The 17,035-nt window shown below is 38.9% G+C and overlaps 2 protein-coding genes across 3 annotated transcripts in view; one reads left to right on the top strand and one right to left on the bottom strand.

Moving 5' to 3' along the window:
• LOC136849216 (tigger transposable element-derived protein 1-like) overlaps positions 1 to 17,035 on the bottom strand; it is a 121,886-nt gene that overhangs the window by 52,443 nt on the left and 52,408 nt on the right. The window contains exons 1-3 of one of the 2 annotated variants that reach the window (XM_067122415.1): positions 4,639 to 5,033; positions 3,431 to 4,436; positions 2,396 to 3,307 (exon numbers count right to left, since the gene is read on the bottom strand). In XM_067122415.1, the coding sequence (XP_066978516.1) occupies positions 2,396 to 3,307; positions 3,431 to 4,428 (1,910 nt within the window). In that variant the 5' untranslated portion in view covers positions 4,429 to 4,436; positions 4,639 to 5,033. Of the gene's footprint in view, positions 1 to 2,395; positions 3,308 to 3,430; positions 4,437 to 4,638; positions 5,034 to 17,035 lie in introns of those variants that run through there. The other variant, XM_067122414.1, reaches the window with a different exon arrangement.
• Positions 1 to 17,035, top strand: part of LOC136849217 (uncharacterized) — a 172,310-nt gene that overhangs the window by 103,084 nt on the left and 52,191 nt on the right. The window lies entirely within an intron of this gene.

Here is a 17,035-nt window from a genome sequence, read left to right as displayed (position 1 = left end):
ATTTTGGAATAACGCAGGTTTTATCCATTTTAAAGGATATTAAAGTCTGGCCTTCTCTCTCTCTGGCGTCCAACATCATACCTTTTCTTCATTTTGAACAATTTTTCTTATTTTCACAGAGAGAGAGAGAGAGAGAGAGAGAGAGTGGGGATGGGAGGGGAGGGGTTGCAATGGGAATAGAAAGGAAGGGAAGGTAAGGGAGGAACAGGAAGAGGAGTAAGGAGGAGAGTTTGGGGGGGAGGGCTGGTGAGGCCAAGTGAGTGGGAGGTGAGGGGAAATAAGGGGAATGTGGAAAGAGGTGACTGGGGAGGCCGAGGAAAGAAAGGGATAGCAATAAACGGAGGAGGAGGAGAAGAAGTGCGTGTGTGCGTGCGTGTGTTTAGGGGAGGAGAATCGAAGACATTGTCAATTTACGAAGGGGGTAATGAGAACCTCATACCAAAGGCACAACAATAATCCTTATCAAGTTTTATTGCTGTTGTATTTCCCATCCTGCCAACTGCAGTGGGATTAAATAAAATGCGTATCGTATTTTGCATCTGTGCATTTTCGTTTTACTATATACTCACATATACAGTATATATGTGTGCGCGCGTGTGTTCTACACAAATGTATATATATACACATACATATGTGTGTGTTCTACACACGTATATATACACATATATGTGTGTTTGAGCATGCGTGTCCCCCCCTTTTTTTTGTACATGCGCATATGCATTTCAATCCACAAGAACTTACGATAATTAGCAATAAAAATTTAAAAAGAGGTAATACACATCACTGCAAATGTTAAGAGAAATGTATAGGTTAAGAACTTAAGCCACCCATTTACTATTAATACGAACGAGACACAACCTTAAAGAGAGAGAGAGAGAGAGAGAGAGAGAGAGAGAGAGAGAGAGAGAGAGAGAGAGAGAGAGAGTTAACCTTTAAATCAATAATGCTCTTTTACAAATTTGGACCCTACAAATACATAATAGAAACTGTTTAATCATAAGCATGTAATTTACCATTTTACAACAGTGAAGTCAAGTTACGTTCTGGTTTATATGCTTGCCGGTTCTTTTTAGTTGACGCATCGGCCACCAGGTGGCCGCCCAGTACAATCGTGCGATCTTTTAGAGCTAAATTTTGTTTTTCTGTATTTTATTTAATAAAAGAGTTTGCCATTATAAACCGACTTAAAATTCCAAAGATTATTGTTCTAACTTCGACAGAACCTTCTGAGTTCCTTGAAATTGTCGCATGCCTCAAAACGAAAATAGTCCACGACCACATTCTTCGGGAAGAGGTCATATTGATCGACGACAGTACATGACTTCCAATAAAGAGGGATAGTAAACTGTGAGTTTCAGCGACCGTCCAAAGTCAAAAAGATTAAACTGCTCTTAACTGTAATATCTTAGAGCGTGAAATGAAGACCTTTGCTCATCATGCAGCAAAAAGCCCTTCCCCAACAAACTTCAGAAGCCGGTGGTCCGTTCTATTGATCCCAGAAGTGCCAACCTGTTATTCAAAGTTACAGTCGTACCAGCCTATCCGACGACGTGCAGGAATATCTAAGGTAACCTTCGCCACATATTGAGGTTATCGTTCGTTATGTCACTCCTCAGTGCGAGTAATTGTAGCACGTTCGTTCGATGCAGGCATGTAATTTTAAGAAACATACAGGTCAATCCTTGTTGCCGGCACTACGTTCAACAACAAGTGTCCATCGTACGTAGAGCTTCATACTTAAAATGAATTAGGCGTTGTGAAAGTTCATGCTTCGGGGGAACAGCTTTGAAATAGTTTTCGAAGCATAGAATGTTTAGAATCAGGTGGTAGATATTATTAGAGATCTCGTTGTGAATTACGGGTAGCCGTCAGTGTCGGTAATTACTTGTATAATAACTCTTGGCAACTGAGTCTGATTTGGCACGCTTTCCAATAACACACTCTTTTCCATTAATATATTCCCTTCCGCATTTATTCGCAATGATAAATCCAGAAATTCTAAACTTTGCTTTACACCAGATTTGGATTAAAAAAATATAACAATGCATTATAATTTGTGATGTTAGGAATAACTGGCATTCAACATTTGTGTAGTTACTGATTCAAATGAAACGTGATTTTTTAATATTTATATATTACATGCAGTGTATAATGCCAAATTACAATACGAGATGATAGAAACAAATGCAGAGGAAGTTAGATACATTTTGGAGCACAGATACTGTATATTTCTTAGCCAATCACATTTCCAGGATTCAGAACCTTCGACCAATCAGCGTCGTGAAGCAGGAATTTTCCACCCGGATATTTATGCATTTATGATCTATGTGGCATATAATATACTGCTAGAATTGTAGAAAATTTTAAAATAAAACAGAAAATAATGAATACTAACCATTCTGGGATACAGTAAGAGCAGAATGTCGTAATATGACGATGGCAAGTGGACTTCTTGCAATTTGCACACAAAAGCTTCGTCCTAGCTATGGACGAATGAGGACAAATATGGCATCTGTGTCGCTTTTCTGTCTTGATTGCACCTTCCTCTTGTTGCCTGGGGAGTTGTTGCACGGGGCCAAATACACTTTGGATAACTGCTGAAAGCTCCCTTTGAAGACCAGTCCGGGTGAGTCTGTAGTGTGCCCAAGGACGACTCAGTTCCATTGCTAATTTCATCCCAAACTGACGTCGCGTGACTTCTCTGTTGTTTGGTTTGTTCGAATAAATTATGAAAGCATTATTCACAATAATGTTCAGAATGCCATAAAACAGACACAATGGCCATCTCCTGGTCTTTCGACCGCAAGATGTTGCAGCACACATTTGGTCGAAGGTGTCCACTCCCCCTTTTGTTGCATCATAAAACATATGAATTTGAGTTTTCTTTCCCTCGACGATGGTTGGGTTATGGTGAACTGTAGATAACAATTGAATCCTCTTCGTCGTGTTTGCTTTCTGGCAGAGCACTGTTACTTCATCTTCGTAGTTGTATGCTGCCACAGACTCACCAATATTCATCTTGATGTGCATAATTTCCTGCGGAATATAAGGCTTTGGTCTAATTGTCCCGACTAAATGCATGGAGGATTCTTTCAACTTGCGGGCTAAGGCCAAAGACGTAAACCAACTGTCTGTGGTTACTACACGCCCTGAACGCTGGAATGGCCTGATTAGTTCCATAGTGAAGAACTCTCCAAGCGTGCCACTCTTCACCTTGTCTACCATAGTTCCTTTTCCAAGGTAGGGCATTGCATTACACATGTAATGAGTATCTGCATCACATGCCATCACCAGCTTGATGCCATACCTGTATGAACAATAAAATCATATTATATAAAATCACTCACATATAAATCTATCTATGTCTATATATATCTTATATGTAGTAAATAAAAAGAAGAGTATGAAATCACAAACGAAATACACTTACTTAGCAGGTTTGTTAGGTATGAAGATCCGGAATATGCAATGCCCCCGAAATGCAAGAAGCTGCTCGTCTACGGTTACGTGGGGCCCTGGACGATAGTTCACGATGCATTTGTGAATGACAGCATCCCACAGCTTGCGTATATGGGCAAATCGATCACTTTGTTTCCTAACATTTCTTGTGGTACTGTCATCAAATCTTAGGCAGCGGAGAATGAAGGAGAACCTACGTTCACTCATGACACTCCTGTAGAAGGGACAGCCACACACTGGGGACCACATTTCCTCTGTGCCTACATGATTGTCCTGCTTGATACCACTAAACAGAAGAATGCCAATGAATGCCTTCATCTCCATTAAGTTAACTTCCCTAAATGTTGCACTGTAGGTTGTACTAAACTGCTCTCTTATTGCATTCATTTTATCATTAGTATATAAACACACTTCAGCTAGCATCGTTTCATCTAAAAATAATGAAAAGATATCACTTGCGGAGGTAGCACTTTCAGTAAGAATAGTGGGGACACCTTTTTCAATAGATGTCTTCACAATACTGGGTAAATGAGGATTAGGATCTCTATGCCATATGGTCTTGTCCTTGGCACGCAGTACTTGTTGGTCAAGCTTCTTGATGGGCCCCCCAACTTCAGGATGGAGCTCCCCCCTTCTCCTCTTCCTGCTTCTCTCTTCTGAAAGGCTTAGCATTTCACATGGAGCTGCTGAAGAAGTAGAAGGTGTTGAAGGCACTGCTGACGGAGGGGAAGGCACAGGGGGTTCATCAAGGATCAAAGTAACTGATGGTTCCACAGAAACCTCTTGAGGAGGATCTGCAATCACAGCTGGGAGAATGACCTCATTTTCAAGGTCATATTCTTCTTCATGGGAGTTATCTATCTCTATATTTAGCTCAACTTCATCCTCTAAATCACTCCCAAGGTCCCCTGTGTTGAATAACTTGATCAAAATCTCCTCTTCAGTTAAAATTGTCTGTGCCATGACCATGATTGAAACTGAAACAAGAAAAAAAACCCACTAGGAAAATTGGTAAAATCAACTATAAATGGCAACCCTACTTGAACCAATATACCGTTTGCATCATGTTGCCAAATCATCTATCAAGTCCACTATAAGCATCAACACTATATATTCACAGAAATAAACGCATTATAATCAATATTGTAAAACTTGTGAAAATAGATCAATGTAACTAACCCGGTAAACGGCTAGCGCATGCGCTACAAGAAAAACTTCGAATGGCGATTTCCACGAAATGGTGAAAGTTAGGTTGATGACATTTGTTGGTCAGGCATTGTCTCTCGTGTAACTAACCGTTGCCAACTTGCCAGGTAAATTTCCGCTCTTGAGCAAAACCCAAGCAGCGCAGAAGCGAAAATGTGGTTCTGCGCATATACTGTACAGGGTCGCGTATTGGATACCCGTTTACCTTACCTGGGTTAAATGCAGTAACTGAAGTCTTACTGGTGTGCGGAGCGTTCGTTTGTCTAGTCTGCACAATCTGTCGAATTACAGGAATAATGCTGAAGACCAACTTGCAGTGATTCCGTTAGAATCAGTTAACCGAGTTTTGGTGATGTGTAGCGAAAAGGTTCGCCAGTATTGGCCGCAGATAATTTGTAACCCTCTCTAACTGCCCCCCTCCCACCAAACCCTCAGGTATCCCTGAAAATGCGATCCCCCACCCTGAAATGAAGACGATTTAACACAGAATGAAGCACGAATGAAAATGATGGAAGGGTGGCGAGAGAGAGAGAGAGAGAGGAGAGAGAGAGAGAGAGAGAGAGAGAGAGAGAGAGAGAGAGAGGTGCTGTATGGAAATGCTGGTGATACCACCAAGTAAGATGTTAGTGAAGACAGAAGGAGAATTTGGTGCTCGCCAAGGGAAAGGTTGAGCTATCCCCTTCCATTCTGAGATTTAACGTTGGAAGTTCTTTGTAGATATTACGTTGATAAGTCATGCTTCCCCTTGTGTCTTGGCCTTTTTAACCCCCTTTTCCTCTCTCTCTCTCTCTCTCTCTCTCTCTCTCTTGCCTTGTAGATAATATTATCATGCAGCCGACAACACACTCAGGCAGAGGCAAAGCGGGATAGTTTATGAAGGGGAAAGGACTTAAGAATTTGGTAATTAACAAGAGGTGATGCATCGGGGAAAAAATAAAATGAAATAAGAGGAAAAATTCTATGAAAGTAAACGTGGGTAAAAGCATATGCGAGGTTTGGTTATGTTTTCATTTTCTATTTAGTTTCTTTGAAAAGAATTGAAATAGAGAGAGAGAGAGAGAGAGAGAGAGAGAGAGAGAGAGAGACTACTTACCATTAAAGTAACCAATGTTTTTTGCCTCGTGGCAGAACCGGTACAGTTTTATATAAACTCCCAGTCATCACATTCAATAATAAAATTAATTTTTTCGTATAATGAGGAACATGAATTCATCTGATAATGTCAGAAATATAATCTATAAAATAGACACATTTATTTCATTCCTGAATGAAGATTGTAGATGAGCTCACTCACATCATCTATTTAGTCTTTCGTTCACAATTTTTGTGACTATAGTTTTAACACTTTACCCCTTTGTCGTCTGCTTTTCTTAACTCATCCTCACACGATCGATAAATACATTTCATGAAGTTCAGTCACCATACGCACAAAGATAGAATAAATAAAGTGGCTACAAACGGTATCAGTTAGAACGTAATATAAACGATACTGTAACCAGTTATTCTATTTTTAAATTTCTTATCGCCTATCGCTCAGCTTGCTTGTGGGCCGTGGCACACAGACTATCTTCTTTGCTTTTTAGCCTCTTTATTATTTCAAAGAAATGGTCTACACAATCGTGCTCCCCCCTCCTGAAATACCCACGTTGATACCCTCTCGTACATATTACTTTGTGTTCCCAGAATGGTTATGCCCTAGACACATAACACTTTACAAGGCTTCAGTTCCTAGTACACTTGACACTTTACAAGGCTTCGTTTCTATTCTCTGCTTGCCTTTTTAAAACAATCCTGGTCTCCAGTCCAGCATCTTTTGTATGTCCTAGTTATACATATCATCAAACGGCAGATATATTAAGAAGGAAAAATAAAGGTTTTGAAGAGTAATGCACCCGATCTTAAGGCAAAGGAGCACCTACTGGAGGATTGTGGACGACTCACTGGCTGTGCCTGTCGCCTCTCGAAACCAACGCCATTCACGGTTTCATTTATGTTGCGTTGTATGACAGTCAGAGAAACAAAATACAACATTTGGCTTCATAGTTTTGATTGTACATGAGTGTGGTAAGGAGAGTTAAAATGTATGGCCGTTACTTTGTGGGAGTGAAAAGTTAAGGCGCCACATGAAAAAAATAATTTCACGTTAGGAAAAAAAGTTAGAAATCTGGTACTCGCGTGGAACTTACTACTTGGTGGTGTTCCCCCCGACGCTTGACTACTTCCATGAGGCGTTTAGAGACACTCAACGCCAGGTTCTGGAGGGTTTCCAAGGGCAGCTCCCCCCAACAATACCTGCCTCCAGCTGAGGGATAGAGGTCGGATACTGATTCAGCTGCTTCTTGATTATGGCCCAGAGATTTTCTATGGGGTTCGGGGCTATTCCCTGGCCAGTCCTCGAAATATGGCACAGAACAGTCTGCGAGCCAGCACTTGACACTTTTGGCAATTTTAGGGGGCACTTTCAAGAGCTAAACGTCAAGGCGCTGCCGTCGCAGTGCCTTAATTTTACGTGTGTACTGTAGGTATTATAGCAAGCATTAGACAAAGGAGTTATGTTACCTCCGGTGGCTGAGAACTGCTGGACCAGAAAAGATGTAGCGATTGCTGTGTCAGGAAGACTGCAGGGACGGTGGGAGATTAATAATGCAAAGATTTTGTGAGTGAAATCGATTTTGGTTGAAGAAAAAGTTGTAACAGTATGTATTTGTAGTCCGGGAAATGAAAGCAGTGAAGGAGACAGCTTGCATTGGAAAAGGAGAAATTGTATTTGTGCTGTGTGAATCAAGTGCAGAGTTAGATAGTAAAGAAAGAGATGGTGAAATTGATCGGTATGGAGTGTATTTCTACTGGCTGATTCAGATGCAGTGTTTAGATATAAAAGAAAGAGATAGCAAAATTGATAGACATGGAGTCCCTAGGACGAATAGGAATGTGGAGAGGTCTGTATGATTATGTGCTCTGATAGAGGCATTACTGATGGAAACACGTAAATTTCAAAGGAGAATGTTCACATGTACCATATGTTGATCACAGAAGGAGCATTTTAGACTTAGAAAAGGAAGTGCTTGAGTGGACAAAAAGTTTGGGAGTAGGGAATGAAGTTTTATTTGGAATGCATAGATTTAAAGATTGCCTATGGTAGAACTGGTAAGAGATACACCGTATTATTTTGAAGGGTGTTGTATTGTAGGAGGTAATTTAAGAGCAGATGAATATTTTTACCAGAGAAGGGAATATATAGATTCAAGAGTGATTTTCTTTTGTAAAGTAGTAATTTGTGTTGTCTCCATTGGTGATTCATTTTTAATGAATAGATTTTAATGAGTTAGATCCTTAGTTTTACCAGACCACTGAGCTGATTCAGAGAGAAGTCAGAGTTAGAAGAAGAGAGATAAGAAGAATCAGGAATGGCATGTGAAGTGGCTGATGTTTGCAGATGATAGTGTTAGTGATAGTGAAGATAAGCTGCAGGGACCACTGATGAAATAGTTTGAAGTATTTGGAAATGAATTTTAACAGCAGTAAGGGAACGAGGGTAAATGGAGACCATAAAGATGCAGAAATGAATGCCAGTGTTGGTGTTATAGGGAAGGAAGCAGCCGAAAAAATGAAATCAGGGATAGTAGGATGAAAGAAAATGTGTCCCAGAATAAGAACCAAAGAAGTAGCAGGATCTTCAGTAAACATTTGGAGAAGAAATGGGTGCCTGTGGAAACAAAAAACAAAGACTGAAAGCTAAGCGAAATTTGCATTTTCCAGATGTTTATTGGTAGAAGAAGGCTGCAAGAAATTAATCCAAAAGAAATGATACTATTTAAACACTGAAAGCTTATTTATATTCAATTAGCTACACATCCATGGTCTAATTCTTGTTCAGGTCACAGTGACAATACAAGGTACATCCTAGAACTTATAAACAACAGCATTCTTTAATTGCACCTTTCGCAAATATGACACAGGTTAAAAACACTAACTTTTGTGCTATCAGATGAATATTGCTTTTGAAACAATTTGAAGAGTTAGTAAGTAGTGTAATAGGTTGAAAACTTAGCAGAATTGCAGGTTACTGCTGATGTGATTCTTCTCGAGATAGCTCAAGAATTTTGCTTTCCTTTTACTAGATCAGTTAATTACTTAGGTTAATCAAATGTAACTATCCTGACCGTGATCACTACCAGAGCTGAAATAGACTCCAAATTCAGCCACATCATGGTCTTGTATTTGCAGTTTTCTGTCAAGAGACAGATGGCCTCAGAAATAAAATGTGGACTAGGTAATCTGTCGTAGACATAATTTCAGAATCGGTATTTTTAGATCGATTAACCAATCCTAGTAAGAAACATTACATTGAAGGTACAGAATATTTGTCCCAAGTTCTCAAACATTTAAAGCTCCTGACATTGTGTCATACTAAATGATTCATGCACAGTCATGGTTTAATTCAGCGTTGCTAAGAGACCTAAAAATGTAAAATCCATTTAATGTAAAATAAATCTATTCAAGATAAAAGAAACAGAGAACCTAAGGCCAACTGCAAGAATATCTACACTTAAACTCTAATATAGCAAATGAATCTTTAATTGGGGAGAACAGTAACAATAGATTTGAAATATAAACATTGGAACAGACAAACAACCACGCAAATTGAATAAATGGAACCATTTTCCAGAGAATTTACCTAACAAGGTTTGTCTCTAGTCTGTTCAACCCAATTTCAGAAATAAAAGAATATCTGAAGGAAGGAAAATTGCCTGAGTGTACCATCAATAAAGCACCCAAACAATTGTTTTATAAACAGCATAAAAAGTTTGAGAAGATGCTCAGGTCATCACCGGCCAGAATAAGGCAACTGTTTGATGATAGTCGGACTACCACATGTGTCAGCGTGGCATCAGACATGAAAATCCAAGGAGGAACTAAATGCACACGTGTCCTGTTTCAGTTGAGCAAAGTATCCACATGGCAGAAAGCTGTGGTGACTTGTATTCCACTGTAATTTTCTCCCGACCTCAAATTGAATTTTATTCACCTACTGATTCTGATCTTCAGAGAAATTATTGCATAATGGTAATCCCATAACTCAGACGAATTCAGTGCATGCAAGCTACAGTTCTTATCTTTCTCTTTTTCTACTATTCCATCAAAGTTTTCATGAAAGTGCAGTACAGTCGCTCACTTCCCTCAGCATTTAGAGAAGCCATTTCATGGAGAAATCACACTTAGATCAGTTTCAGAGTGATTAGGTACCTTGTTATAATGTCTTCAGACTTTTCTCCATCTCATTTATTTCTCTTTGGATACTACTTTCATCTTTAGGGCACTTCTGCTAGTTTTCTTTATGTAAAGCCCTGAAACCTAGATCATTCTCCCCTTGACTTTTTTATGAGCTGAAAGTAACCTCAGTAAGACCTTGCTGATGATTCAAAATAGAGAATTTGAAGGATTCATAATAGAGAATATGAAGGGTGAAAGTTGCCATATTTAAAGATTTGAATGAAGAATTAAAGATTATTCATAGCTGGCAGAGGCGAGGGACAGGACGTTGCACAATCACAGTGTCCTAGAGAGTGACCATATAGAGGTATGATTAGTGCCAAAGCCCCAGTCTGCTCAGACTAGGATCATGGGGAACCAGGCAGTTGCTATTGATGACTTAGCAAGGAGGCCTATTTGGAACCTTCCTAGCTCACAGAAACAATCATATAGTGAAATCTGTTGACCCATGAGTGGGGCTTGAAGTGTGACTTACCACATAGTGATTTCTAGGTGAAATATTTCTTTATAATGAGCTGGACTATTGTAGTTTTAAACAAGAAGGTTTAAAGTTATAATTAGATTAAGGTAGAAAATGATAGTCTGATTTAGAATGCTGAGGGATAAAACTGGAATAAAATTTAAGCTATATCCTGTACACCTTCTGAGCTGTGAATATAGGGGAACATATGGGAAAAGAGAGGTTAGAGTAGGATGATTAGGAATACTGGAATCTCTGAGGAAAGTTTTAGTCTAGAAGTTCGACTGTTTTACTGTTAAACTAAATATGCAAAATTTGTTACAAACTAAATACCTTGGTGAAGGAGTATGAGGTAAGATCAGGGTGTTTAAGTTTCCTCACAGAGAAGGAAAATGTTCCCTTTCAAGCGAAGATTTTTAGCAGTTCTGAGAGGACTTGAAAGAAGCATGAATGAAACAAAAGAGGCTAGGAGTACGGGATGGCCCCATTCTGTCAGTCAAACCAAGAATTACAGGGTAAAGTGCTGATTCAGGAAGAAAATATATTTCAGTTAATTATGCTTATAGGTCAGTGTGAATATGAGAATGCTTGTTGAAAATGGTTGTTGAGGATACAAGGGAAAGTATTATGAAGTTGAAGATGGGAAAAGCACCAGAAGATGATGGGACTACAAATGAGATGCTGTGGTTGTGGAGTGGAAGGGTGATTGATTGGTTAATTAGGATGTGTAAGGTGTGTCTGATTGAAGGAAATTTCGGTTTCATATGAATGGGTGAGAGGCATAATTGTTCCTTTGTATAAGGATGAAGGTATTAGAGGTGACTGTCATGATTACAGTGGCATGATACACAATGTAACCATCAAGGTGGATGGTAAGATTTTGAAAAAAAATAAAATAATGAAGGACTGAGGAAGAGCAGCCCGAATCAGGAGCCTGTTATATAATAGTTGTGAGATAAGTTGAGTGTGAAGGAAAAAACTGTATGTGGGGAAGCATGAACCTAGAAAAATCTTTTTAGAATTCATGGAAAAATGATGTGGAAGATGCAAGGCTGTATAACATAGAAACAATTTGTTTAGAAAAATATCCAGGGTCTATTCTGAAAGTAAAACAAGTGTTACAATATGAAGGCGAAAAAATCTAAAACTGTAACACTTGATCTGACAAAAGGTGTGTTATGTCTATGTGGGTGTCTTTATGAACAGAATGGTGTAAGATGTCATAGGAAGGACAGACTGCAGATGCAGTATTATGAGACAAAAGAAAAATCATAAATGGGATGCAGAATGCCTGATGATTGTAAATAATGCAGTGATTTTTATGGGTAATAAAGAGAAACTGCACTGAATAGTGAAGAGTTTGATAGCATTTCTAGGGAGTATTGAAGGTGCATGTGAACAGGAGTAAGGTGAGGGTTAAAGAAAACCAGGATAATTGATTAATTAATGTAATGATGGTGAGCAAATGGATATTGTTTGTTTTTACAAGCACTCAAGAGTAAGGGTAACACATGATGGTAGAGTGAGAGAAGAGGTAAGTCAGAGAATAGGTGACACAAGAACCTAAGTTGGAATGCATGATGGGATTGCTAAGCAAATTCTCTATTGTGCAAATGAATTGTGGATGTAAAACAAATTGTTTGTGCAGTACATGTGGACTAAGAATGGTGAGAAATTTAGAAAAAAAGAAGTGTTTTAAAGGTTAGCGTAGGTGGATCAGAGTGTTTTGAGGTGGTTTGGACGAGTGGAGAGAATGGAGGTAGATTGGTTGGTGAAAATTGTACAGCGCGAAAATGTCGGGACGTAAGGAGGAGAGGACGACTTAGAAAATTCTGAATAGACAGAGCAGAAGAGACATTGAATGGAGGATACTTAACATCTTGTAAGCAGGAGGTGAATGTCGAATTGTGCTCAGGAGTTCGAGACACTGATGAGTCTTCTGTGTAGGTAAATTAGCTTGTATGTGGAAGTATTTTACACAAGGTACTCGTTGATTCAGTAGGTTAGGGATTAAAAGACGCAGTGACTGTTGTCTTGTTTTCTTCCACGGAGTAATACACAACTGGAATTAAAATTTCGTGGATATGGAAAATGGTGACGAGAAAGGCGGTTTTGCCGCGAGGAGGAACCACCGTACGCCACAGAAAAAGTTATAGGGGGAACTACTATATTGTAAACACGGCGCCCTTCGGTTCAGGAGCTCCTCTTTTCCCAAGAAAAGGACCGTCACATTAAACGAAGAGTGGTACAGAGGATAGCTTGTTTTAGTTTGGAAAACAGAAAAAGTCTGACAGCGACATCAGCTTTTTAAAATGTTGTCAGCGTTACTTTTCCAAGGAACGGAGTTCTTTCATCTGGATAATTGATAACCACGTTTTCAATATCTGCTAAAAATTTTATTTACTTACCGATAACAATTATTCTCTTCCGAAGACGATTACACATTTTGGCTAAAAAGCAGCGTCACTGTTCAGGCTCGTCTTTTCATTCTAGCTGCTCTATTCAGTTAGCGGTCGAGTCATAGATAGGCTACGTGTATTGACTATACACATTAAAAACGTTTACGAACGTTGAGTTTATCCTGAAATTTACCTTCGAATGATTTAGTACAACAAATAAGATTATATTTGTCGTCATAAAAGATGGGAAAGTAAGTGGCTTTAAAGACAAACACACATCCAAACTGAAAAGCTAAGAAGTTTTCAGCTTTACAAACAAGCACACAACGAAACAGAAAAGCTAAGAAGTTAGTGGTTCCACAAACAAACACAACCAAACACAAAAGTGAAGAAGGTTGTGGCTTTTCAAACAACCAAACAGAAAAGCTTGTTTGTGGTTTTACAAACAAACACAAACAGAAAAGCTAAGAAGTTTGTGGCTTTATAAATAAACACAACCATACAGAAAAGCTAAGAAATTTGTGGCTTTAAAAACAAACAGAAAAGCTAAGAAATTTGTGGCTTTACAAACAAACAAACAGCCAAACAGAAAAGCCAAGAAGTTGGTGGCTTTACAAGCAAACACACAACCAAACACTGAAGCTAAGAGGGTTGTGACTTTACAAGCAAACACACAACCAAACAGAAAAGCTAAGAAGTTTGTGGCTTTCCAAGCAAACACAAAACCAAACAGAAAAGCAAAGAAGTTTGTGGCTTTACAGACAAACAACCAAACAGAAAAGCCAAGAAGTTTGTGGCTTTACAAGCAAACACACAACCAAACAGTGAAGCTGTGAGGGTTTTGGCTTTACAAGCAAACACAGAACCGAACATAAAAGCTTGTTTGTGGCTTGACAAACAAAAACACAACCCAACAAAAATGCTAAGACGTTTGTGGTTTTTCAAAACAAAAACACAACCAACAGAAAAACTAAGAAGTTTGTGGTTTTACAAACAAACACAGAACCAAACATAAAAGCTAAGAATTTTGGGGCTTTACAAACAAACATCCAACCAAAGAGAAAAGACAACAAGTTAGTGGCTTTATATGTAAACACACAGTCAAACAGAAAGGCTAAGAAGTTGGTGGCTTTACAAACAAACACAGAACCAAGCTGAAAAGCTAAGAAGTTTGTGGTTCTACAAACAAACATACTACCAAACAGTAAAGTTAAGAAGCTTCCGGCTTTACAAACAAAAACACAACCAAACAGAAAAGCTAAGAAGTTTTTGGCATTACAAACAACCACAGAACCAAACAGAAAACAGAGAGGTTAGTGGCTTTACAAACAAAAAGAACCAACCAGAAAAGCTAAGAAGTTTGTGGCTATACAAACAAACACAACCAAACATAAAAGCTATTAAGTTTGTGGCTTTACAAATAAACACACAACCAAACAGAATGGCTATGAAGTTAGTGGCTTTACAAACAAACACAGAACAAAACAGTAAAGCTAAGAAACACAGAACCAATAAAAATCGCTAAGAATTTTGTGGCTTTACAAACATCCAACCAAACGGAAATGCTAAGAAGTTACTGGCTTTACAAACACAGAAACCAACAAAAAGCTAATAACTTTTGGTTTTACAAACAGACACAGAACCCAACAGGAAAGCTGTTTGTGGTTTTACAAAGAAACATACAACCCAACAGAAAAGGTATATAAGATGTTTCTGGCTTTACAAACAAACACAGAACCCAACGAAAAGCTAAGAAGTTTCTGGCTTTACAAATAAGCACACCCCAACAGAAAAGCCAAGATGTTTTTGGCTTTACAAACGAACAGAACAAAACGGTATAACTAAGTAGTTAGTGGTTTCAGAAACTAATACACAACAAAACAGAAAAGCTGAGAAGTTGGTGGCTTTACTAACAAACTCACAACGATATAGAAAATATAAGAAATTTGTGGCTTTATAAACAAGCAGAACCAAAGAGAAAACTAAGAAGTTTGTGGCTTGACAAACAAACACAGAACCAAAGAGAAAAGCTAAGAAGTTTGTGGCTTGACAAACAAACACAGAACCAAACAGAAAAGCTAAGAAGTTCGTGGCTTTACAAACAAACACAGAACCAAACAGAAAAGCTGGGAAGTTTGTGGCTTTACAAACAAACAGAACCAAACAGGAAAACTAAGAAGTTCGTGGCTTTACAAACAAACACAGAACCAAACAGAAAAGCCAGGAAGTTTGTGGCTTTACAAACAAACACAGAACAAAACAGAAAAGCTAAGAAGTTTTTGGCTTTACAAACAAGCACGCAACCAAACAGAAAGCTAAGAAGTTACCATTAATACCTAATGACAGGTCGGGGGTCCTTTAGAACCTCAAGTCGTGCAGACGACTCCAGGAAGGTTTATCAGTCACGGCAACTGTTTGCTAAGTGGTTCCCGAAAATGCGGTTGCTGGTTGTAATGAAAGCAGCCCCCGAAGGGGGTGGGGGTGGGAGTTTAGTGCTGTCAGGTCAGTGCCCCTCAGCTGTTGCACTGCAGGCATCACCAAAGGTGGTTTGCCGTGTCCCTTCGGCACTCAGCTACATCCACTTTTAATAAAAGTCTTTTACCTTACCTCCGTTCCCAATTCCTTTCTTTTTTTATTTGTTTATTTGATTTAATTTATTTTTTTCTTTTTTAATAAGTGATCTCCTTATGTATTTCCCATTACCTTCTGTTACTTCTTTCTAATGAACACCATATTCTTTGGAAGCTTGAACTTCGTCAGTGGTCCCTGTGGGCTTGTTCCGTATGAATAGGTGTAATCTTTTGAATAATGATAATGCTTATCTAGCTGTCTAACCACTCCAATTCCCTCTTTTCGCTGTCTTAAACGTTGAATGGCTAGAAATTCCCAGGGCTTTGTTTTTAGCCATATACTTAATCTAAATCAAATCATAATGAAAGCTGTGCCATTTGCTTTGTCGTCAGTAGTGAGCGAGTAAAAGATAATGATACTTTGTGAGGTTGTGTAAAGGAGAAAACTTCTTTCATTAAAGAAAGTCGTGACGCACAGAACATCATTTAACCATTTAAACGAATTAGCCTAATCATATTCAGAGTAAGGAAACATCTTAAAATATCTAAAAAGTTTTCTTTTAATTCTGATCAAGTTTTGCTCTCACATTTACTTTTAAGTAAATTGATGTCATCCAGCATTAATTCTCTCTCTCTCTCTCTCTGCTGGTGTTCTTGTGTGGCTTCCGTATTAAATTGATTAAGCATGAATCCCGACGCCGCAAATAATCAGAGCAAGCTGTGTGAGTTCAAAAACGTATGTAGATTTGCTTCTCAACTCTGGACTCGTTTAGTATCACAGATGAAAATAGTAACAACTAATAGGTAGAAAGAACTTGTAATTTAGGCCAAAGTGGTGGGACGTATGAGGACATTCCCCGTAGGGGGGTTAATGCCGTTCTTTGCAGCGTGCCTTCGGCCCCTAGCTGCAACCCCTCTCGTTCCTTTTACTGTAACTCCTTTCATATTCTTTCTTCCATCTTACTTTCCACCATCTCCTAACAATTGTGTAACTGCAAGGTTTTCCTCCTGTTACACCTTTTACTCTTTTATTGTCAAATTCTTTTTCAGCGCCGAGTGACCTCATTGGTTCCAGTGCTTGACCTTTGGCCTAAATTTTATATCCAATTCAATTCAGTTCAATTCGTTCCGATGAGGTCATTCAGCGCTGAAAGGGAAATTGACAGTAAAAGGTTTGAAAGGTGTAACAGGAGGAAAACCTCGCAGTTGCACTATGAATCAACTGTTAGAAGAGGGTGGAAAGTTAGATGGAAGAAAGGGAGTATGAATAGAGGTATAGTAAAAGGAATGAAAAGGGTTTCAGCTAGGGGCCGAAGAGGCGCTGCAAAGAGCCTTAAGTGATGCCTACAGTGCACCGCATGAGTAACAACTAATATAACGTCATGGAACCAGACACTACCTTTAAGAAGCATAGCTCGTCTCTGATTGTCATGGGGCCATCCACTAGCTACCTACACCCACCACTGACATTTCTTGAACATCTTTTCGGATGACAGTTATCACCAACACGCAATACCCAGTCCGTTTTCATAGCCCAGCATACCGCCAGTATTCATCCATTCCACTGAACCACCACTTCATACATTCTGTTGCCTGACCTTTCCAAGGTTTTATTCTTTTTTATTTCGTAGATTTGTATTTTTTCCTTTTGGTAATTTTTTTATGCG

This window comes from Macrobrachium rosenbergii, chromosome 20, assembly GCF_040412425.1.
Source record: "Macrobrachium rosenbergii isolate ZJJX-2024 chromosome 20, ASM4041242v1, whole genome shotgun sequence".
NCBI lineage: Eukaryota > Metazoa > Arthropoda > Malacostraca > Decapoda > Palaemonidae > Macrobrachium > Macrobrachium rosenbergii.
The sequence above is the reverse complement of the archived record's forward strand: the minus strand, read 5'-3'. Positions and strand labels throughout refer to the sequence as shown.